The sequence below is a fragment of the Aquarana catesbeiana genome, linkage group LG05 (genome assembly GCF_042186555.1).
Source record: "Aquarana catesbeiana isolate 2022-GZ linkage group LG05, ASM4218655v1, whole genome shotgun sequence".
Taxonomy (NCBI): Eukaryota; Metazoa; Chordata; class Amphibia; order Anura; family Ranidae; genus Aquarana; species Aquarana catesbeiana.
This window is the reverse complement of record NC_133328.1, coordinates 555,700,917-555,726,372: the sequence shown is the minus strand read 5'-3', so window position 1 is coordinate 555,726,372 and position 25,456 is coordinate 555,700,917. Positions and strand designations below refer to the sequence as shown.

Below are 25,456 nucleotides of genomic sequence, written 5' to 3'. Positions count from 1 at the left end.
AAATAACAGAAGGCCAACGAGCCAAAAAATGAACATGTTCATCCTCATTCCGCCTGCACATAAAGAGGTTTCCTCTCTAAGGTCTGTGAGAGTCTTCATAAGGTATATTTGAGAAATGATACATCTAGCGATTGTGGGATTCGCCTCGCTACCTATCCCAACAAGCAATGATACACCCCCCCCTTCCGAGTATTTGCACCACTCAGGCTTGTAGCAACCGCAACAAGACCAATTGCGGAGGAGCCAGCCCCGGAGTTCCCAGCCAGGCCTGCCTTATAGAATGGAATTTGCGATTTAGAAAAATTGGTTGAAGATCAGTATTCACTATTAGCTATCACAACACTTGGTGTGCAATATACCCGTGTGGTGTCCCAAGATTTGCAGACTCACCAATAAAAGGTGCGGTCTCTGTGCCTAAATACTATAGAGAGAGAAGATTTACAGGGGAAAGATTCCCACTGAGAAGAGACACAGGCGGACCATGCTGCTTAATAAGGGAAACATTTTATTAGAAAAATATATTTAATACAAAAAGGGCCAAGACCAGGTACCCACCAGCAACACCAAGATCATGTTAAAAATAGACAACGTTGTCTGTTTAAGAGCAGCTGCATCACGCTTCAATCATGCATGCACACACCTATAACAAGGCTATTGTTAATTGGAGTGGGTAATATTTATGGATCACACTGTTGATCTTAGTGACATGCACCATGCGTAACAAAGTCCATCCTGTCACTAGGTTTAATTAGAAATGTGCCATCCTGTATGCTCCGTTTGTTGAGCGGGGTCCGTGGGGCTCCAGTGAGCAGTTTGCACTGCTCACTGTGTGCAAACTGCTCTCAGTTTGGAGCCGTGGGGCTCCAGTGAGCAGTCTGCACTGTGTAAGTGTCAGGTCCTTGGCTCAGCCAAGATAGTCGCCGCTGGCTTCAACTGCGCATGCACAAGCGCGATGAGATATGTCATCCATGATGCATAGAGCATTTCTGTCATGATGCCAAATCCATTTGCGATTTGCATTTCTATGCTGATATGTCAGCTGCTCCCTGATAAGGATGTAATTAACTTGATCCACCCATTGTTTCTTAGTAGACACGCATGGGGAAAGCCAGAATCTAGCCATTAGCTTACTGGATTTATAGAGCAGTCTTATCACAGCTATGTTAATGGGGGGTGTACATTTTTCCTCATCAATAGCTCCCAACACACAGATTGAGGGGTCCAATGGCACCTCAATCTGGAATACAGCAAAGATGGTTTTGGTTATTTCCCCCCAGTACCAGTGCAGTTTGAGGCAGCACCAGATTAAATGGATTAGAGAGCCTTCCTCCCTATTGCATTTAGGACAGAGAGGAGACTCCCCCCTACCCCAGCGATGCAATTGTATGGGTGTACGATAAGCCTTGTGTAGTAGAAATAGGTGAGACAACCTGTGGGACTGTGAGATCGATGTAAATCGGACCAGATTGCAAACACATCTCCAAGGTCTCGTCATCTATCTCTCCCAGATTCTGCGTCCAGCCTCTCCTACATGGCAAAGTTGCCGGATCTTGTAGAGTTGACAGTAATAATGAATAGATATGGGATATTAGGCCTTTTTTCTCTATTCCGTAGAAGACATCTCGTACCAGAGGATGGCTTGATAACGAGAGGTAAGTTAAGCGCCCCTGAGCTTGTAGAGCATGTCTCAACTGTATAGGTAAATTCAATTCTGCCTGAAGGTCCATGAAGGATTTTAGCACATTCTAATTATATAATTGGGAAACATTACACATGCCAGCTAGCTGCCATGACTGAAAATCCTCTAATTTATGTATCTCTGCTAGATTTGGATTATGCCATAATGGGGTAATGTCTAGAAAACCCGCTATCCCTAAATAATATTTAACTGCCGTCCAGAGTTTGTTCAGAAGTATTATAGTGGGAGCTGATTGTGGTAGACTGGGTAAACCAGCCTCCAAGTCCACTAATGTGGCCGCCGTCAGCGATCTAGTCTTCAACAGGTTATTGATCGGGTCGGATTCAGTTGGTAAGCCACCTCAACTCAAGTGCTGTAGCTGAGAGGCATAAAAATACAACTTTGGATTAGGCACCGTCGCCCCTCTCCGATCTTTGCCATACTGCAATGTGGAGAGATGAATCCTAGCTACTTGTTTTTTTCCATATCAAGGATCTGAATAGGGTGTCAATATGAGTGAACCATCTACGTGGAATCCACTGAGGAGAATTATGCATTATGTACAACGATTGGGGACACCACACCATTTTAATTAGGATTATCCTACCATTTACTGACAGTGGCAACTTACATCAAGTATTACAAGTCATTTGGAGTTTCTTGAAAAGGGGTAGCAAATTCTCCTCTAGGTATTTGGAAGGGCTGATAGACACCTGAGTTGTCCACAGGTAACTGGAGATTAAGAAATAGTCGCCTGATATTTAGGGCTGTAGACCTAGAAGGAATGAAACCGGATTGGTCCCTATGAACAATTTTATGTATGACTCTAGCCAACCTAGTAGCCAGAACCCTAGCCAGCAGTTTCACATCTGTTGTTAACAATGAGATGGGCCTATATGAGTCTGGAGAGTGGGCATCCTTACCTGGTTTCAACAATAGGACGATTACCGCTTCCCTCATGGACAAGGGTAAACTTCCCTGCTCCAGAGCATCTAGAAAAATCTCTCTCAGTTGGGGTATCAGGGTTTCAGCATACCATTTATAAACCTCTGCCAGCAAGCCATCCGCCCTTGGAGACTTGCTGGGAGAGGAGAGAGCCAAGGCCTCCATTAGCTCCTCCACAGACAGGGGGCATTCAGTAGCTCTACATCTGATGTTGGGAGTTGGGGAACCTGGCTATTCTCGAGAAAGGACCTAATTTCAGATAGTGTTGGCGAGATTTTGGAGGAGTACACATCAGTATAGAAATCCCTAAATATATTTAATATACCCGAGTGCGAGGAGATCAGAACTCCCGCGGGATTGGCAATCGTCTCTATGTATGAGGAGCCCCTCAGCGATTTCGCTATCATTGCAAGCATATGCCCTGTACTTTCCCCCTCCTCAAAAAACCTTTGTTGAAGAAAGAACCGCTTGTTTTCAGCTTTTGTTAGAACCATGTGTTTGGTTATGTGCTGGGCTGCGCGCCATGCCCTTTCGGTTTGTTCAGAGAGGGAGTCAATGAATGCTAACTCAGCCCTCTCAAGCTCCCGCAGCACAGATTGTTCCCAAGAACCAGTCCTGGTCTTAATGGCATTAATAGACCTAATAAATTGGCCTCTTAGGAAGGCCTTCAGCGTGTCCCAGAAAACACCAGGGATAGCTGAGGATTTATTGAGCGTAATAAAGGTGGAAAAAGAATTGTGTACGGGATCCGGGCTAGGAAACAGCGACAACCAGAACGGGTTGATTTTTCAATAGGTCCTTTTGACTATACCAGATGTGATAATTTGGATACACAAGGGAGAATGGCCTCGTAGTTGGAGGGACACACTAAGGGGAGCACGAAGTCATTGCCCAGACCAAGATCAATTCTAGAGAGTCCGCCATATGTGGCCAAGTGGCACGGATAACATTTTACTCCTGGATGGCTGAGTCTCCAAACATCCCTTAAGCCCAGCTCCGATAGAAGCCGAGTGAAGGATGTTGGACCCTTCCTGGTACCCATCAAGTGCGCCCTAGTAGAGTACTTGTTTAGGTCCGCATCCAAGTAATTATTAAAATCCCCGACAATGAGTGCTGGAACACCAGGGTGATGTGCCAAAAAGTTAGCTGAAAGTTTTATAACTTGAACCGAGAAAGGTGGGGAAATATAAACATTAGCTATAACACAGTCAAGGCCATCCAGGGTATACAACAAGAAAATATACCGACTATATTAGTCAATGATTGAGGTGGAACATGTAAAGGGCACATTTGTGCAAACTAATACAATGACCCCTCTAGAATATGAGGAGAAGGCAGAGTGGAACTGTGTGCCAAACACACGGGGTGAGAATGGAGACGTCTGGTATAGTGACATGTGAGTCTCCTGCAAACATACTAAGGATGAACCCAGACATTTAACCATGTGGGATACAGCTAACCGTTTCACCCTGTCTCCTAGACCCCCGCACATTCCAACTTGTTATCACCTTATGTTTAGCCGTGGGGTTTTAACACAAATACATACATGACACTTAACATCATATCAGATTCGATAGATAGACAGTTACCCTTTAAATCACAGCAGAGCAAACCAATCAAATATAGGAACTCACAGTCCCACACAGCATTGGACAGTACACGACCGTAGAGATAGTACCTGTGGGAGGAAAGATTAGGCAGGTAAAAAACTCTGGGACCAACGGGGTCCAACTTGGTAATAAAGGGTAACTTTGGTGTGCACGACTAGTAACTGGGGGGCTAAGTTCAGTAACCGGCGTTGAAGAGCCAACAGTCAACAGGCCTTGTGCCTTGTCCATAGGCCAACTTCGTGTTGAGGTAACTTGTGAAAACAGTTAACCGCCTTTGCAGGATCACCATATTAAAACTGACCCATCTCTCAGTAGGCAAAAAAGAAACTTAGTGTAAAAGGGACATGCAAGAACGATCAAGGTGCCCTTCGTCTTCTGATCATCTCATCCCGGATTGAGCGCTCCTCCCTATCTAGCCACTGCATTGCTAGGGCTGGTTTTTCAAAGAAATGCACGTCATTTCTGGCAACCACGCATAAGCTGGCAGGATAAAGCATGGCGTACTGCAGTTCCAGGGAGCGAAGCCTTTTTTCATGTAATTGAACTGGGCCCTTTGCTTTTGCACTTCCGCCGAGAAGTCGGGAAACAATGAAATCTTGGAGTTGTCCATTACCAGTGCATCCCCCATAGATCTGGCCTTGGACAGAATAACATTGTGATCTTTATAAAGTTCAAACAGGAAAGCTCTAGGCGGGTTGCTTGGGTGCAGGGGCCTGGTGGGGGACACGATGCGCGCACTCCACCACAAACATCAGAGAAAATGTTTCCCAAATTTAGCCAGCAGCCACTGTTCTATTAAATATACATGGTTCTCTCCTTCCATTTTCTCAGGGATGCCTATGGCCCTAACATTGTTTCTGCGAAGCCTGTTTTCTAAATCATCAAGACGTGCAGAGTGTTTGGTCACCAGTAACTGCTGGGCATTTGATTCTCTTTGCAGGAGGGCCCATTCATCCACCAGAGTGCTGATACCTCCTTCCATGGCAGACGTACAATCTCTCAATTTTTGCATATCCTGGCAGAGGAATGACATCTCTGCCTTAACGCCCTTAACCTCTGAGGCCAGAGCTGTAATGGAGAGATTACAGGAGGTGACTGCAGAGAATATATCTCTTAGTGTTGGTTCCGGCCCGGCAGAGCTTGATGATGTGGCTGGGCACTTGGAGTTAATGGCCCGGGGTGTATTCACAATGTTCCATGGGAGCAATGGTGCCGACGGATCCTCCAAGGGCACTGTATCATCCGCAACAGACTGTAAGCCGCTGTGATTCGCCATCCCATCTCCAGGCAGTGCCAAGGAATCCCATGCTGTAGGTAGGAAGAATAGCTTCTGCACGGCCTCCACGTATGTCGCCTTGGCAGACTTCAGTGATGATCCGCCATCTTGGGTTGCATGGTCTGGAGCAGAGCGGTTAGCAGCACTGCATCTGGACATCGCTGCAGTGGGCGGGAAACACAGTAACTGGGATACCGGAGACCCAGCAGGTACCACAGAGTTCAGGAGCCTTGAGAACAAGCACCGATGGGTAGTTAACAGGATGATGTAGCGGAGATTCGGCGGAGCTCACAAGCTGTGCGACTGGCTACATGCGCTGCCAAGCCACGCCCGTATGGCCAGCTTTAACCTAGCTAGTCAAATTGGGTAGGTAAGAGGTGGCCCAAAACAGTAGATCCAGATCAGTATAAACTCTAGGATGAGAAATTGAAACGGAGACAATTCCCCTACTAGTCTCCAAAGGCAGGAAAACTCTTGGTAAAGATTTGTCAAAATACACATTGATTAAAATAAAGTTTTTTATTTATACAAAGTGATAAAAAGAGGATATCCAAATACAGATCGGAACATAATTTCCAAAGTTCACACCAAAACAGTATTTTACCACTTCAATCCCAGGCACTTATGCACCTTCCCGCCCAGGCCAATTTTCAGCGTTCAGCGCTCTCAAATTTTGAATGACAGTTACTCAGTCATGCTACACTGTATCCAACCAAATTTTTTATCATTTTTTTCTCACAAATAGAGCTTTCTTTTGATGGTATTTAATTACCACTGGGTTTTTTATTTTTTGCGATATAAGCGATATAAGCGGAAAAACAACAAAAATTTTGAAAAAAGAACACTTTTTTTTAGTTTTTATTGTAAAATTTTGCAAGTAAGTCATTTTTCTTCATAAATTTGGGCCACAATTTATACTGCTACATATCTTTGGTAAAAATAACCCAAATTAGTGGATATTATTTAGTCTGTGTGAAAGTTATAGAGTCTACAAGCAATCACTGAAAATTGATCACAGCTAATCACAGCTGATGTACTGACAGCCATTTCTTGAGTTCCTAACAAGCCAGGAAAGTACAATTACCCCCCAAATAACCCTTTTTTGGAATGTAGACAGTCCAAGGTATTTACTAAGAGGCATGGTGAGTTTTTTGAAGTTGTAATTTTTTTCCCACAATTCTTAGGAAAATGGAGATTTTTTTTTTTTTTACACAAACTTAACTTCATATTAACAGATTATTTCTCCCACACAGCATATGCATAATTGCAACTACACCCCAAAATACATTCTGCTACTCCTCCTGAATATAGCGATACCACATGTGTTAGACTTTTACACAGCCTGGCCCAGCATTAAAGTAGCACCTTTAGGCCTTCTACGAGCATAAATTGCACATCTCATTTCTCAACCACCTATTACACTTTTGAAGACCCTGGAGAACCAAGACAATGAAATTGCCCACAAAATAACCCCATTTTGGAAAGCAAACACCACAATGTATAATCTATGAGGCATAATGAGTCTTTTGAAGGGTTCATTTTTTTCAAGTTTTTGTAAAATGTGGAAAAAAAATTAAACCATTTTTTTTTATACAAAGTTGTCCATTTATAAGATATTTCTAACACATAGCATGTACATAACAAAATGACACCCCAAAATACATTCTGCTACTCCTCCTGAGTATGGCGATACCACATGTTTGAGACTTTTACACAGCCTGGCCACATACGGAGGCCCAACATCCAAGTAGCACCTCCAGGGATTCTGGCAGCATAAATTACACATATAATTTTCTGACTACCGATCGCATTTTTGAAGGCCCTTCATATTTCTAACACATAGCAGGTACATACCAAATAACAAAAGATTACCTTTGGTTTTAGAAGTGCAGTGGCCCACAGAGGAGAGCATCGGTCCAGGAAGCAGGCAAGGATGTGGTCAGTGACAGCAAAGCAAACATCCAGGCAGCAGGCAGGAATACTGTCCATAGTTCGTACAGGCAGAGATACTGTCAGCACAGCCAAAACACAGCCAAAACATTGATCCAGGTAGCAGGCAGAGGTGTCCAGGCAGAAATACTGTCCATAGTCAATAGAGGAAGCAGGCAGATATATGGTCAACATAGCCAAAGTATTGGTCCAAGCAGCAGGAAAAACATGGTCCATAATGTCCTGGGTCAGCAGGAAAAAACACGGTCGATAATGTCCGGGGTCATTACAGGCAGCAATATGGTCAGCACAGCCAAAGTATTGGTCCAGGCAGCAGGAAGGACCATCAAGCTTAGGGCCAGGGGGACAGGGTTAGAGGCTTCACCCACCCAAATCTCTTTGAAGCCTCCGGGCAACCAGACCCTGTTCTGGGAGCACAGAAAATGAAAAACTGTTTTTCTCTACTCAGAACACTATTCTGAAGCCCCTCACATATGTGAGACCTCTGTGTACTAAAGTAGAAGGGCAAAAGATCAGTCCAAGTGGCAGGCAAAAACATGGTCGATTAACAGGCTGAGGTCAGTGCACGGCGAAGTCAGAAATGTGGTCTAAAATGGCAGGCATAGGCATTGTTGGTAAACAGGCTAAGGTTGGTGCACGTGGAAGTCAGAAACGTGGTTTAAATTGTCAGGCAAAGACATCATCGGTAAACAGGCCAGGGTCAGTTAATTAACATGGAAGGTAGTAACATGGTAGCAGGCAAATGATCCACACAGGTATTTGAAATGGGGAAATGGCAGTCTGGTAATAATAAGGCGAACTAATATCTGATGGATGTGTGATAATTTTTGAAGCAATCTCCGATGCACAGGCCAGGTTGGCAGGGACATTGGGAAAAATAATAACTGGTATCTCTTCTTACTCCTCTGCTGCATTTGGTGTCTTTTTCCAGATTCTGTGGGGGGGGATATTATAGGGAAAATGTTGCTTGTGAAATCAACTCACAATATCAGAGCAAATGCTTCCTGGGGCGGGACCTTGGTAAATCGTTGGTAAATCAGGGCAGTGACGATTTCTTCAATATACTTGAGGTAGGTGATTTGTTGATTTTGAGTTGCTTTTTGGTAGCAGACAAACAAATTCAACAGGGCCATATGAAACAGGTGAAATGCAACTTTCTTATACCAATAGCGGCACTTTCTGGTTGACAAATAGAGTTGCAGCATCTGATCGTTTAAATCCACCACCCCATGTATATATTGTAGTCGCGGACACATTCAGGCTTTACAATGGGGCCGCATCTTCTCTGGATCTCCACAAAGGTGTCATTGTGGATGGTAGAGAGGATGTGGACATCTTTCTTGTCCCTCCACTTCATGGCCAATACCTCCTCAATTCCTATGAATGCCGATTCTCAGTTTTGCAATTTTTTTTTTTAACAGATTTTGTGGGAAGCCCTTCCGTTTTTTTAAGGTACTGCAGGCCGGGGTTTGTTTGCTGTAAAGGTTACAAAAGAGGTGCAGGCTGGTATAATAGTTGTTGACATATAAGTGGTATCCTTTTTTAAACAGGGGGTATGCCAGCTCCCAGACAGTTTTCCCACTGGTTCCAATATACTGTATGTGGGGCAATCACAGGGCTGGAGCTGGGAGTCTTTGCCTTTATAAATACAGAATGTGAACACATATCCAGTGGCTCGGTCACACAATTTATTTAATTTCAACCCATACCTGGCTCTCTTACTTCGTATATACTGCTTGAAGTGCAGTGGGCCAGTAAAATGTATAAGGGACTCGTCCACACAATTTTTTTGGTCTGGGATAAAAACTTCTGTAAATTGCTGGGAAAAGGAATTGATTATGAGGCGTATCTTGTACAATTTGTCGTGGTTGGGATGATCTCAGGGAGGGCACTGCAAATTATCATTGAAGTGTAGAAAACGCATAGTCATGTCGTATCGTGTCCTGGACATGACAGCAGAATATATTGGCATGTGGTGGATGGGGTTGGTTGACCAATAGACATGGAGTTCATTCTTTTTTGTAAGCCCCATATTGAACATAAGTCCCCAAAACAATTTAAATTCATCCAGTGTTAGATGTCACCACCGGAACATGTGGGCGTAGAATGAATTGGGGTTGGCAGCAATAAATTGGGATGCATACAGATTGGTTTGGTCCACCATATTCTGCAGAAAATCTTGTGGCAAAAATAAATAAAAATAATCTAATTGGGAAAAATTAAAATTAAATGAAAGGGGGGATTATAGCAGATCCCGAGTTGGCAGGAAACCATAAGGGGTTTGCCAGGGCATCGGGAAGGTAGGACTGGGGCTGGGTTCTTTGGGTTGGGCGTATAATTCCAGTACTTGTACTGGACTCCTCTTCCTGGGGTCTGGCGCTGCTGGTGGTGGGTAGGTCTTCTGATCTTGGTCCTGATCCCGTTATTCTTTTGGGAGGGGTGGTTTCCTCTGCCGACTTGGACTCTGATTCATTTTCCTCCACTGGCTCGTATTCTGAACCAGAATCACATGATGGGAGCTCCCCACTGCTCTCATCATCCGACATGTTGAGAATGGCATATGCCTCCTCAGGGCCTGTGTAATGGTACTGCTGGTGGTGGTGGTGGCGGGCCTGTGTGGTGGTACTGATGGTGGTATTGGTGGCGGGCCTGTGTGGTGGTACCGATGGCAGTATTAGTGGCGGGTCTGTGTGGCGGTACTGGTACCATGTCGGTACTGGTACCGATGGTGGTACAGGTGACGGTACAGGTGGCGGTGCTGGTGGCGGTACTGATGGTGGTACTAGAGGCAGACCTGATGGCGGTACCGATAGCGGTACCAATGGTGGTACTGGTAGTGGGCCTGTGTGGTGAGCCTGTGTGGCGGTACTGATGGTGGGCCTGATGGCGGTAATGCTGGATGTACCGATGGCAGTACTAGTAGCGGGCCTGTGTGGTAGTACCGGTGGCAGTATGGGTGACAGTACCGATGACGGTACTAGTGGCGGGCCTGATGGCAGTACCGATGGCAGTGGGCCTGTGACAGATGGGCTGTTTGACAGATGGGCTGTGTGACTGACAGATCCAGATAAAGTTGTGACAGGTCCTCTTTATCTTTATAGTACAGACAATACACTGATCTCACTTACTGATCCCTGCTCTCTCCTCACACAATCGGTGTGTGAGGAGAGAGCAACGATCAGATAGTAACTGCTCTCTGTCTTTACATTTGTGACCGGCTGTGATTGGACACAGCCGGTCACGTGATAAACAGCCAATTTCATTGGCTGTTCACCCTGATCGGGGAAGCGCTGTGTCCAAGGGACATGCGCCTTCCCCAATCCCCGCGCTGCGCGCCTCGGAGTCTCCTGTCACATGTGATCGACTGTGATTTTGACACAGCCGGTCACGTGGTAAACAGCCAATTTCATTGGCTGTTTACCATGATCGGGGAAGCGCCTTGTCCAAAGCAAAAAACACACCATCCCTAATCGTCGTGCTGCATGCCCCCGTGGGCGCCCGCTAGAGATTATCCTGCTGGACGTCATATGATGCCCAGTCAGGATAACACAACCACCGGGAAGTGGTTAAAATACAGACTGTCTATAAGTGCGTGTCACTGATACTTAGTGTACTCCAAGGTGGAGACAAAAGGTATAATGGGTCATCACAGGACATGTGATCCTCTACATGTTTTGCTGGGTTCTACCGCTTCATCAGGAAGATAGTATCTGGAATGGAGTAACAAAATATACATAATAATCAAGGAAACAAAGACAGGACTAAATTATAATAAGCACGGTTGATAGATGGGGAAGGGGGAGCGCTGCCGCTTACCCATAGACCAGCACACAGAGGTACCTCTGACGTTCTCCTATGGCGGATATGATGACATGTACAAGTGGATGAATTGATCCTCTGTAGCAATTATACAAAAATATATATGTAGGAATGGGGAAAAAGGAGGAAGGAGGGGGGGGGGGGTATGAAATAGGAAGGGAAATAGGAAAACGGGGGGGGGAGAAAAAGGGCAGAAGGGGTTAACAGATCAGAAACTCCAATAGATATAAATAGCTACCTGAACTGGCTGAGTAAAATCATATAGAGCCAAGGGGGAAGAAGGAAACTCACAAGGGTGAATAGAAAGGTACACTACCCCACATATTATCCAGAGAAGGGAAAGGTGGCTGGGAACAGTTCATGATGCTTGAGCTGAGGCCAGCTCAAGCACTACTTGAGTCATCTGTGGCTTGGTCCTTCCTGGTCCTTGGGCCATGATCTGTGTGCGCATGCGCGTGTGCAATTCTTCGCGCATGCACACTGTGGGGAAACAGACTCGGCAATGTTTGTATTATATGTGGGGCTAGTGTACCTTTCTCGAGTGGCCTGCGCGCCCCCTGCAGGGCACGCGCAGTGTGCTCTGTAATCAGCGAGTCTATGAGATTTGGCTGATCACAGATTGGAGTAAGGGGTCGATGCCGACCATTTACCACGTGATCAGCTGTCAGCCAATGACAGCTGATCATGTGATGTAAACAGAGTCGGTAATCGGCTATTTTTTCTCCTCACGCAAGTAGCATGAGTAGAAAAAAAAAAGCCGATCGCCAGCGGGTGTGAGAGGGACTTCATTCCTGATTGTGGAGAGCCTCTGCAGAGGCTTCTGTGCCCACCTGTGCCACCTACCAGTGCCCACCAGCGACACCTACTAGTGCCCACAGTGTCACCTATCAGTGCCCACAGTGTCACCTATCAGTGCCCACAGTGCCACCTCTGTCACCAATCAGTGCCTCATCACCAGTGCTGCCTATCAATACCACCTACCAGTGCCCATTAGTGCCACCTACCAGTGACCATCAGTGCCACCTATCACTGCCCATTAGTGACATCTATCAGTGCCACCCATCAGTGCCACCCATCAGGGCCCATCAGTGCCGTCTTATCAGTGCCTATCAGTGTCGCCTTATCTGTGCCTATTAGTGTCGCCTTATCTGTGCTTATCAGTGCAGCCCATAAGTGCCCATCAGTGCAGCCCATCTGTGCCCATCAGTGCAGCCTCATCAGCGAATATCAATGAAGGAGAAAAATTACCATTTTATAACAAACTATGAAACATGTTTTTTGTTTTTTTTTTTTTTCAAAAATTTCTGTGTTTTTTTTTGTTTGTTTAGCAAAAAATAAAAACCCAAGTGGTGATTAAATACCACCAAAAGAAAGCTCCATTTGTGTGAAAAAAATGATAAAAAGTTCATTTGAGTACAGTGTAGCATAACCGCGCAGTTGTCATTCAAAGTGTGACAGCACTGAAAGCTAAAAATTGGGCAGGAGGGGGGTTTAAGTGCCCAGTAAGCAAGAGGTTAAAGCTTAATTGAACAAGCTGAAGTTAGGAGCTGATAGGAGGCGACCATACACAGCTACACCAAATTTTGCGTGCTCCAGTTTTAGTAAATCCCCCCAACTGTGTCTACTTATATTAAGGTCATACTAGACATGCTTTAGTCAAGTGCCTAACAAAAGTCTCTTAGAAGAATAGAAATCTTGTTACTTTCAAAATAATAAAGTATAGGGTGCAAGTATGATTGTTTAGAAATAATTGAACTTTTTCTGTTAAAACTACACTTGATTGGTATTCTTGATAACCAAAAGGATAGAAAAGAGATAAAATGTTAATCAAAACAATCACAACTATCGTATTCAACTCAAAATGCTATCAAACTGAGTACATTTAAAATATATGTGTAATGCCGTGTAATTTAATATGTTAAACTGTAATGATCAGCAATAGCTCAGTAAAAACAAAAGGAGTGTATATGCTTTGTAATCAGCATATAGTGATAAGATGCTTACCCTATATCAGCACATACAGCATGTATGGTTCAGAAGATAAGTCAGTTCTAATGGGTGGTATGCAGTTTTCAGCCAATAGAAATGCATCTTGACCATTGTGAATTGTATCCTAATGCTTTAAAAACTGGCAAGATTTTCAGTTTAACGTGGACTTTTCTTGAGTTGCCAAGCTGATCTAACGTGTACTACACCAACTCCCGATCATCACAATGAGTCTATCTGCAAGTGAGAAGGCTGCTGTGCTTTCCATAGTGGGAAAGATTGGATCTCAGGGCAGTGCTCTGGGCTCTGAGGCTTTGACCAGGTATGGTTCTTTTATTCTTGGTTATATTTTATATAGACAAATACAGTGTGCAATTTCAACTGAATGTATAATGTAACAGCACAGGAGTTCTTAGGTTAATGTAACAAGTTAAACTTACAAACTTTTATTCATTACATGGGTTACGTCATTCTAGTTCCTTGATCTATGTGTATAGTCTTTTTAAAAAGCGAAGATACTATTGATAGAATTTATAACCTGTCCCTACCCTACAAAACTAAAAATGTGTTTTCAGGGGAAGTCAAGCATCACTGAAATTTGAGAGATAGATGTAAGTCATGGGTGCTCAACCTGTGGCCCTCCAGCTGTTGTGGAACTACAAGTCCTATCATGCCTCCGGGAGTAATGTTTGTAACTGTCAGTGCCTTTCAATGCCTCATGGGACTTGTAGTTCCACAAAAGCTGGAGTGCCACAGGTTGAGCACCCATGGTATAAGTCATTAGTAATTTCTACTACTGGTATTTTATATATCACAAATTATGTATCATTTGTGTGCAAATAGTTACCATCAAGGCATGAAACAAGGAAATCATTTTGTCTAAGGTTAATTTCTTGAAGGACTGCACCGTTCTTCTTCTGCTAGTTTTAACAAGTTTAACCAGACTCGTGGCCACTCATTAAAATTAGAAGAAAAGAGGTTTACCCTTAAACTACGTAGAGGGTTCTTTACTGTAAGAGCAGCAAGGATGTGGAATTCCCTTCCACAGGCGGTGGTCTCAGCGGGGAGCATTGAAGAATATTGAAGATAAGCACCTGAACGACCGCAACATACAGGGATATACAATGTAATACTGACATATAATCACACACATAGGTTGGACTTGATGGACTTGTGTCTTTTTTCAACCTAACCTACAAAGTAACATCAGTGAAGGAATACAAATTTGATAACTTGGATTTTCTGGTGTCTATACAAACAGCAGGAAAAATGTGCTTACTAAATGCTTACAGTTTAACAGAGAATTAGTTATTACTATAACCTACCATATTACTCACGGAAGCATAATATCAGATCAGAAGTGTGTGGATGGATTTATTTCAAATCATTTCCATGTAATAATATCTGTTTCTTATTTTTTATGTTTAGGCTTCTCCTTAGCTTCCCCCAGACCAAGATTTATTTTACCCACTTTGACCTGACCCCTGGCTCTGCTGACCTCAACACACATGGTGGAAAGATTATTAATGCTCTTGCAGGTGCAGCCAATCACCTGGATGACCTTGCTGGCAACCTGTCCTCCCTCAGTGACCTGCATGCCTACAACCTAAGAGTGGATCCAGGAAACTTTACTGTAAGTACTACTGAATATTTCTATACAATAGTAAGAAGGTATTGAAGCAAGAGAGTAACCATTATAGGCAGGTAAGGTATGGTAGTATTGTATCCCTTGATTTGGAGAAGAGCACCTTCCACCAGATACTTTCATTGGGTACCTTTTAAAAGAAGCAATTTGCTCTGTAACCTTTAAAGGATAAGTCTAGCCTGAGCTCGTTTGGCTGAGCTTCTCCTATGGGTCACAGGAGTGCACTCCTGTGACCCGTTTTCAGCAGAGAGCGGTCGGAAGTCCACTCTCTGCTCACCTCACACAGATCAGTCCAGGCACCGCATCATCCTGACTCTGGGAGTCTGGATCTGTCAGGTACCTGGACTGATGGCCGTCTCAGCCTCTCAGTAAGCCACTGAGAGGCTGAGAGGGCCGTTCCCTGCCCCTCCACAGCTCAGCGCTCCAGTAAGCATGGATGAGCAGTGCAGGAGAGCTGCTCTCTGCTCGGGAGCTGAGAGAACCGAGCCATTGGCGGTGTTCAATAGCTCAGTTCTCAGTGAAGAGGCGTCGGGGGACAGATGCAGTATCGGAACGATGATGCATCCACCTAGGTAAGTATGATTCTACAATAACCTACAAATCCATACTTCTTTTTTAAAAGTACATTAACCACCTCAATACAGGGCACGTACACCCCCTTCCTGCCCAAGCCATTTTTCAGTTTTCAGCGCTGTCGCACTTTGAATGACAATTGCGCGGTCGTGTTACACAGCACCTTAATTAAATTTTTATCATTTTTTTCCCACAAATAGAGCTTTCTTTTGGTGGTATTTGATCACCTCTGCGGTTTTTATTTCCTGCGCTATAAACAAAAGAAGAGGGACAATTTTGAAAAAACACAATATTTTTTACTTTTTGCTATAATAAATATCCAATTTTTTTTTTTTTTTAACAAATTTTTTCCTCAGTTTAGGCCGATACGTATTCTTCTACATATTTTTGGTAAAAAAAAATTGCGATAAGCGTATATTGATTGGTTTGCGCAAAAGTTATAGCGTCTACAAAATACGGGATAGATTTATAGCATTTTTATTATTTATTTATTTTTTACTAGTAATGGCGGCGATCTGCAATTTTTATTGTGACTGCGATATTGCGGCGGACACATCGGACACTTTTGACACATTTTTGGGACCATTCACATTTATACAGCGATCAATGCTATAAAATTGCATTGATTACTGTGTAAATGTGACTGGCAGGGAAGGGGTTAACACTAGGGGGCGCTCGAGGGGTTAATGTATTACCTAAGGAGGTGATTCTAACTGTGGGGGGAGGGGACTGACTGGGGGAGGTGACTGATCGCTGTCCCTATGTACAAGGGACACGCCATCGGTCTCCTCTCCTCTCTGACAGGACGTGGATCTGTGTTTACATGCACAGATCCACGCTCCTGCTGTGTTACCCGGCAATCGCGGGTGCCCGGCGGACATCGCGGCCGCCGGGCACGCGCACCGGGTCCCGAGTGACACGGCGGGCGCGCGCGCGCGCGCCCCCTAGTGGCTCGGGAAGGCGAGGACGTCATATGACGTCCTCCCAGAATAACAGAAGCCTCGTCCAGCCGTCATATGACGGTGGGCGGTGGCTTAGTGGTTAAATAAAAAAATGTAATTTCTAAAAGCAGTTTGAACATTACTGTCCTTATTAAATAATACAAATGTGTCTATATACACAAAAATAATATATCCTCTATTTCTCTTTGCAGCTGCTGTCTCACACTATCCAGGTGGTCTTGGCTTCTCATTTCCCTGGTGATTTCACTCCTGAAGTTCAGGCTGCCTGGGACAAATTCCTTGCTCTAGTCTCTGCAGTCCTCACCTCCAAGTACAGATAAATCCACCCTGTATAACAGGCTACATCAGAAATTACAGCAAGTAAAACAATGTGCAAAGAAGTGTTCTCTGGGCCCATTTCAGTTACAACCAAGTTGCAATGTTTTTTGAAGAGTATTTACTTGTGTAAATTGTCCATCAAATATAAATCTGATGTGCTCTTAAATAAAACTGAAACTATTTTTCATTTCTGCCTCAACTGTATTATTATCTTTTTGTTTTTTGATTGTTTGATATTAATGTATTCAAATGCTGTGTCTCTTTAAAAAAAAAAATCAAACCAGTGACTTACCATTACCAACTCAATCTCAGACTTTATTTATCAATTTTTAACCACTTCAATACCCAGCCATAGTCAAATGACGCCCACAGATGGGATCTCCCATCGTGGGTGGGCATCATATGATGTCCTCAGCTTTCCGCCGCTACTGCGGGCCCGCAGAGCGGTGATCAGGGATCCAGCGTGTCCCTCGGGACACAGCCGTTTCCCGATGGGGGTATTGGAGCGGCGGGCGGCGGAGCTTCGGGAGCTGTGATTGGTCACTATGCAATGCAGCATTGGGAAGCGGCGTGCACGGTGCCCGTGCGTGCCCCCCGGTGGCGCGCAGAGCGGTGATCGGGGCTGAGGCTTTTCCCTTGGATACAGCCCAGCCCCGATCAGTGTAAAGAGTCCAATCACAGCCAGTCACTAAATGTAAACAAAACAGTGTGTAATCGCTGTTGCTGGGTTCTCCTCTTTACACACCGATCCAGTTTGAGGAGGAGATCAGCTAACAGTGAGTTACAACATACTACAGTACCCTATACTGAACTACTGTGCCCAGATTGCCCCCCCGAAATAAAGAGGATATGTCATCTAGTACCTGTCATCTAGTACCTGTCATCCGGAGTACCTATCATCTAGTACCTGTCCATCAGGAGTACCTGCCACCTCACCAGAGTACCCGCCACCTCACCAGAGTACCTGCCACCAGACCAGAGTATCTACCACCTCACCAAAGTACGTGCCACCACAGTACCCGCCACCAGAGTACCCGCCACCTCACCACCTGCCACCAGAGTACCTGCCACCAGAGTACCTGCCACCTCACCAGAGTACCTGCCACCAGAGTACCCGCCACCTCACCACCTGCCACCAGAGTACCTGCCATCAGAGTACCTGCCACCTCACCAGAGTACCCGCCACCTCACCACCTGCCACCAGAGTACCTGCCAATAGAGTACCTGCCACCAGAGTACCTGTCACCTCACCAGAGTACCCGCCACATCACCACCTGCCACCAGAGTACCTGCCACATCACCAGAGTACCTGCCACCAGAGTACCTGCCACCAGAGTACATGCAGAGTACATACAGTCACTATGTCCAGAAAGGTGTACACCCCAGAAGAGGCATACCAAATACTCAGTCTGACCGATGAGAGCAATGGGGAGCTCTCACCGCTCAGTTCTGATTCAGATTCTGGTTCGGAATATGAGCCCCCTGAAGGCAGCACATCAGGATCCGAATCAGAGGCGAAAGCAGTCCATCCAAAAATATGACGGTCTGAACAACAGGCAGCTACCAGCAGTGCCAATTGCGGTAGACCCCAGGAGGAGAGGCTCAGTACAAGCGCTGCTAGACCCCAGGAGGAAAGGCCCAGTACAAGGGCACGCCAAAGAATTAGGGCCCAAACCCAGCTTCCAGATGCCTTGGCAAACCCATTGTGGCTGCCTTCTACCACAGGTTCAGCCACGATATCCCCTTTTACAGTGCTGCCAGGTGTGCAGGTCAACACTGCAGATTTTTCCCAAATGGATTTTTTAAATTTATTTTTCCCTGGCTAATTAGTTCAAGGCATCGTGGACCAAACCAATCTCTTTGCCCAACAATTTATTGCAACCAACCCCAGCTCCAGCTATGCCTGCCCTTTTGAATGGAGACCCCTAACAGTGGTGGAGCTTAAATTGTTTTTAGGCCTAACGCTCAACATGGGGCTTACAAAAAAAATGCAATGCATAAGTATTGGTCGACCAAACCCATCCACCATAGGCCAATTTTTTTCATCGGCCATGTCCAGGTCCCGATACGAAATTATAATGCGCTTCCTGCATTTCAGTAACAACTCACAGTGCCCCCCCCCCAAATCACCCACATTTTGATAAACTATATAAAATTTGCCCCCTAGTTAATTTTTTTTCCAAGAAATTTGCCGAACTTTATGCCCCTGATGAAAACATATCTGTGGACGAATCCCTGGTGCATTTCACAGGCTGGCTGGGAATCAAGCAATATATCCCCAGTAAGAGGGCGAGGTACGGCTTGAAGCTCAACAAGCTCTGTGAAAGCACCACCGGTTATGTGCAATCATTCCACGTGTACGAAGGCAAAGATTCCCAGCTCCAGCCCCCTGAGTGTCCATCGTACATGGCAATAAGTGGAAAAATTGTTTGGGAGTTGGCATTCCCACTCCTCCAAAAGGGGTATCATATTTACATGGACAACTATTACACCAGTTTGCCCCTTATCCATCACCTATACCTGTGCTACAACAAGGAAAAACTGAAAGGGCTTCCCACAGCGTCTTGTCACCGCAACCATTCGAAGGGGGGGAATCGACAAGCTTGAGGAACGAGGAAGTGTTGGCTGTGAAGTGGAGGGATAGGAAAGATGTGTACATCATGTCCACCATCCACGATGACACCTACGTGGAATTTCGCAGAAGACACGGTCCCGTTCGCAAGCCTTCCTGTATCAATGAGTACAATAAAAACATGGGGGGTGGATTTAAATGATCAAATGTTGCAGCCCTATCTTTCAACAAGAAAATCCCTCTTCTGGTACAAAAAAGTTGCAATTTACTTTTTTCATTTGGCCCTTTTAAATTCTTTCATCATCTACCAAAAATCAATAGAAACATCCACCACATAAAGTTTATTGAAGACATTGTCACTGTCCTGATCTACCAACAAGTATCCCCCCCAGAAAGCATTCACTCCTATTGTGTCTGTAGACTACATGAGTGCCATTTTCCGGACTATATTCCACCAACAGGATCTGGAAGACGACACCAAAAAAAATGTTGGGGGTGCACCAAAAGAGGAATTAGGAAAGACACCAGCTTCCATTGTCCCGACTGTCCCTCCCAACCTATTCTTTTAATTGGAGAATGCTTTAAGCGATATCACACTCTCGAAAACTATTAGCCCATATTTCTAATACTGCCATTTCCCCGTTTTCAATTTCTGTCCTGAATATTTCCCTGCCTCAACCAACCATATCATTGTCTTTCATGTGAACTGACCCTGGCCTGTTTCTTGACTATGCCTCTGCCTACCATCTGCATTGTTTATCCGCCATGTTTCTGCCTTTCACGTGAACTGAACCTGGACTGTATCAACTATGCCTCTGCCTACCGTCTATTTCTGCCTTTTACCTGCACTGACCTTGGCCTGTTGACCATGTTTTTGCCTGCCCCTTGGATTGATCTTTCACCCTGCTGCACAGGGGTCTCACATATGTGAGGGGCTCCAGAATAGTGTTCTGAGTTCAGAAAACCAGTTTTTGGTTTTCTGTGTTCCTAGAACAGGGCCTGGTTGTCCGGAGACTTCAAAGCGATTTGGGTGGGAGAAGCCTCTACCCCTGTCCCCATTCTTTCCTGACTGATGCCCTAAGCTTGATGGTCCTGTCTGCTCCCTGGACAAATACTCTGGCTGTGCTGACCATATTCCTGCCTGCTGCATGGACGATCCTTTGATCCTTTTGCTGCTGCTGACCACATCCCTGCCTGCTATCTGGGCCAATGCTTTGGCTGTGCTGACAACATCTCTACCTGTACTGACTATTCCTGCCTGCTGCCTGTTTTGCTGTCGATGTCCACGTTCCTACCTGCTGCCTGGACCGATGCTCTCCTCTGTGGACCACTGCACTACTAAAACTGCAGGCAATCTTTTCTTTACCCTTTGCTTAGCAGAATGTATTTTGGTTTGTATTTGGTATGTACGGTACATGCTATGTGTTAGAAAAATACAAAGGGCCTTCAACAATATGATAGGTTGGCAGGAATTTATGTGTGTAATTTATGCTCCTAGAACACCTGACAGTGCTACTTGGATGTTGGGCCTCCGTATGTGGCCAGGCTGTGTAAAAGTCTCACACATGTGATATTGCCTTATTTAGGAGTAGTAGCAGAATGTATTTTGGGGTGTCCTTTTTGCTATGTACATGCTATGTGTTGGAATTATCTTATAAATGGACAACATTGTGTAAAAAAAATGTGTTTTCATTTTTTTTCCACATATTCCAAAAACTTCTGGAAAAAAATGAACCGTTCAAAAGACTCATTATGCCTCATAGATTATATGTTGGGGTGTTAGTTTTTCAAAATGGGGTAATTTTGTGGGCGTTTCCATTGTTCTGGTGCTCCAGGGCCTTCAAAAGTGTAATAGGTGGTTGAGAAATGAGATGTATAATTTATGCCCCTAGAATGCCTGAAGGTGCTATTTCAATGTTGGGCCTCTGTATGTGGTCAGGCTGTGTAAAAGTCTCACACATTTGCTATCGCCATACTCAGGAGGAGTAGCAGAATGTATTTTGGGGTGTCAGTTTTGCTATGTACATGCTATGTGTTGGAAATATCTTATAAATGGACAACTTTGCTAAAAAAATGCGTTTTCATTTTTTTCCCACATATTCCAAAAACTTCTGTAAAAAAATGAACCGTTCAAAAGACTCATTATGCTTCATAGATTGTACGTTGGGGTGTTAGCTTTCCAAAATGGGGTAATTTTGTGGGTGTTTCCATTGACCTGGTGCTCCAGGGACTTCAAAAGTGTGATAGGTTGTCATCAAATGAGATGTGCAATTTATGCTGTAGAACGCCTGACGGTGCTGCTACTTGGATGTTAGACCTCTGTATGTGGCCAGGCTGTGTAAAAGTCTCACACATATGGTATCATTATACTCAGGAGGAGTAGCAGAATGCATTTTGGGGTGTCATTGCAAGTATGCATGTGCTGTGTATGAGAAATAACTTGTTATTATGACAATTTTGTGCAAAAAAAAAAAAAAATTCCCAAGAATTGTGGGAAAAAAATTACAACTTCAAAAAACTCACCATGCCTCTTACTAAGTACCTTGGAATGTCTGCTTTCCAAAAAGGGGTAATTTGGGGGGGTATTTGTACTTTTCTGGCTTGTTAGTTGTCATTTTGTCTTGTTAGGCCTTCAGTACATCAGATGTGATCATTTTTCAATGATTTGCACTATAGCTTGTAGACTCTATAACTTTCACAGAGACCAAATAATAAACATTAATTTGGGTTAATTTTACTAAAGTTATGTAGCAGTATACATTTTGGCCTAAATTTATGAAGACAAATTACTTATTTGCAGCATTTTACAATAGAAACTAAAAAAAGTGTTTTTTTTTTTCAAAAATGTCTCTCTTTTTTCGCTTATATTGCAAAAAATAAAAAACCCAGCAGTGATTAAATACCACCAAAAGAAAGCTCTGTTTGTGAGAAAAAATTATAAAATTTTGGTTTGGGTACAGTGTAGTATGACTGAGTAATTGTCATTCAAACGTGAGAGCGCTGAAAGCTAAAAATTGGTCTGGGAAGGAAGGGTGTATAAAAGCCCTGTATTGACGTGGTTAAGGAACAAATTTGTGCTTGGCGAAATCTCTGTCTCTCCCTGATAGGAAGGGTGAACTTACTTAAAGGAGAAGTCCAGCCAAAGCTCGTTTGGCTGGGCTTCTCCTATGGATCACAGAAGTGCAATTAGTTTTGCACTCCTGTGACCCGTTTTCAGCAGAGAGTGGACTGCTAACGTCACAGAAATCAGTGCAGGCACCGCATTATCCCGACAATGGGAGTCTGGATCCACCAGGTGCTTGGACTGACACCCGTCTCAGCCTCTCAGCAAGCTGCTGAGAGGCTGAGACAGCCGCTCCCCACCCCTCCACAGCTCAGCACTCTAGTGAGTGAGGAGGGAGCTGCTGATTGACACTCAGCAGCCCTCTGCTTGGGGAGCTGTGAGAACCGAGCCATCGGCGGTGTTCAATTGCTCAGTTCTCAGTGTAGAGGCACTGGGGCACAGATGCAGCATCAGAGCGATGCTGCATCCACCTAGGTAAGTATGAAACTGAAAAAAAAAATCCCTTACTTCTCTTTTAAAATGAAGCTTCTACCCCTCTTGCTGTATACATTGCGGAATTCGCCTGTTTAGATTCCTAAATCTATTTCAAATCCATTCATGGTTTAGTATCAGAATTGATATGCCAGGGGTGACTAGACTTAAGCTTGGGGTGTTACAACAGCCTTAGAAAGAGGGGGGCCTAGCTGTGCTCAACTTTTAAAATACTTCTTGGAGGGACAGTTGGTGATAGTCAATAGGTGGCTCACTGGTCCATATAATGATGCTGCGGTTGCTACTTGAGGTGGCGCTAGTGGGTTCCTATGAAGAGTTGGCCCATTTGGTATTTAGGGGGCCCAGATCACCCTATGTATTAACTACTTCTATGAGGTCAGTGTTACATGCTTAGATGGTTGCCCATGGTGAGGAATTTGGGGGTCCCTTCCCACTTTCGCCTCATGCCCCTTTGTGGAGAAATCCCAATCTGCCCCAATTTTTTGCCTTTGAAGATTCAGTGGTCTGGATGAAATTTGGGATTAAAAAGATTGGGGATGTCACCACTAATGGGCAGCTGAAGTCTTTTGATGAACTGAAGTCTCTACATCAGTTGCCAAATACCCATTTTTATTTGCTATATACAGCTAAGACACACATACCAAACACAGTTTAAACATGTAAGGGTTTCGTTCTCAGGGTCTGCCCTTGAATCCATGCTAAGGGAGGATGATCTCCAAAAGCCCCTATCTACTATCTATAAGTTCCTTTTCCCTGAGACTGTTCAGCTCACGAGTGTGTGTGTAGAACTAAATCTGAGTCGTTGGTCCCTGGTTTGGACACAGAAGATTGGGAGAATGTCTGGGATGCATGCTTTACCAGACTAATCTCGAGCGGGGCCAACTGATCCACTACAAATTTCTGCATCATATATACATGACCCCGGTGAAGATAGCTAGAATTTTTGGTTCAGTCTCCTCTTCTTGCTGGCGTTGATCTGCAAGGGGGGCTGACTGTACGCATATCTTCTGGGATTGTCCTGGTATACAGAAATACTGGATGGATATTTTAATGTGTGTACAGAAGGTGACAACAATGTCTTTTATTCCTTCTATAAGGCACTGCCTACTCGGCTGGTGGATGATTTGGCCCCTAATAACGCTATACAGATCTTACTTACTCTATTATTTTTCATGATAGGAAACACATAGTTCTGTCTTGGAAGAATTTGACTCCTCCATCGGTAGAGCCCTGGTAGGTCTCTGGGGTGGATGGATGGCCTCACCTCTCACAGGCTAGGTTTAACCTTTTGTTAATGTTATCATTTCTGTTCTATGAGGCTTTCTGATATGCACCTCATCACATCCGACAAGACGGGTAGGTGGGATTTCATCAAAATTGTATGGTGGGACACACAAATTATATTCTCTGGAAAGTGTGGGTAGTTTTTTCACATGGATCCTCGTGCTTTTGGTTAATTATGAGAGGGGGGGCGCGTTTGTGTCTCTCCTGAGAAGGCAGTGTGGGTCAGGTTGGCAAGCTTCACAGGCATGTTCATGTACATGTCCAATGTTACGCAATTATTTTTTATATACTATATGTTTTGTCTTGTTTTTTGGGATGGCTCATTGTATTGTGGTGAGCAGTCCTTGAATGTTTTATTGAATACTATATGTGTTATTGAAAACTACAAAAAATAATTTTCCAAAAAAAATAAAAAATAAAACCAGGTTTTGGGTTAAAAAAAAATCTCTCAATATATCATCTGTTTAATAACTATTTAGAGTGAACATGGGTTTTCATGACTAATATTTATTTGACACAATTTAGTAAAACTTACAGCACCACAAGCATTCAACTTTCCAGTATCTACAAATTTAAATTAACTACAGTGTATGTATAGCCAAAACGTCTTTCTTCTAGTTTTTGGATAAACTAGGGAGGTTTTAAATAATGATACACATTATCAACAGGACATAAAATAATGGGAAATGCAGACATAAAACAGAAATAAATGTATAGAGCTTTTAAACCTTCCCTATTCAATACAAAATAAAAAATGGCTATATGTACACTTTAATGGTAAAATAGGCAGTATAAAATATACATAGAGCAATATGCATTTCCACCCAATTCAAACACAATTATTAAAACTATATGGTGATATAAGGCCAAACCTAAACAATCGAATCAAATGGTATTAAATCAGGCAAACCCTTGCACCACATAGTTGATGATAGATCTAAAAGCGGTAGTTCAATCAGAATATACTGTGCATGGTCAGCCTTACTATACTCTACATCCTGTGATCTAAGGTTTCAAATTGACCTGTTCAATTTTCCTACTGTTAATTAAAAAAAAAAAAAAAAAAACCCTACTTGTTTTGGGTTTGTATCCCAAACATATAGTACTGTTCAAACGTTTTAGGCAGGTGTGGAAAATGCTGTCAATGACTAATGCTCTCAGAAATAGAAGTGTTAATAGTTTAGTTTTATCAATTAACAAATTGGAAAGTAAATAAACATAAGAAAAATGCCAAATCATATTAATATTTGGAGTGACCACCCTTTGCCTTCAAAACCACATC

General features: G+C 43.9%; 2 protein-coding genes across 2 annotated transcripts in view; one reads left to right on the top strand and one right to left on the bottom strand.

Moving 5' to 3' along the window:
* Window positions 1-25,456, bottom strand: part of RALYL (RALY RNA binding protein like) — a 1,862,755-nt gene that overhangs the window by 834,455 nt on the left and 1,002,844 nt on the right. The window lies entirely within an intron of this gene.
* On the top strand, window positions 13,423-16,949 carry LOC141145305 (hemoglobin subunit alpha-3-like). Its single transcript, XM_073631879.1, has 3 exons — window positions 13,423-13,586; window positions 14,693-14,897; window positions 16,636-16,949. The coding sequence occupies exons 1-3, from the start codon at window positions 13,492-13,494 to the stop codon at window positions 16,762-16,764; spliced, it is 429 nt and encodes a 142-aa protein (XP_073487980.1). The 5' UTR covers window positions 13,423-13,491; the 3' UTR covers window positions 16,765-16,949.

Bases quoted from the DNA above. Each gene is read 5' to 3' on its own strand.
- LOC141145305 (XM_073631879.1), top strand. From the start codon at position 13,492: ATGAGTCTATCTGCAAGTGAGAAGGCTGCTGTGCTTTCCATAGTGGGA. The intron at 13,587-14,692 runs GTATGGTTCTTT...TTTTATGTTTAG, and splicing joins GGCTCTGAGGCTTTGACCAG to GCTTCTCCTTAGCTTCCCCC. The intron at 14,898-16,635 runs GTAAGTACTACT...TTCTCTTTGCAG, and splicing joins TGGATCCAGGAAACTTTACT to CTGCTGTCTCACACTATCCA.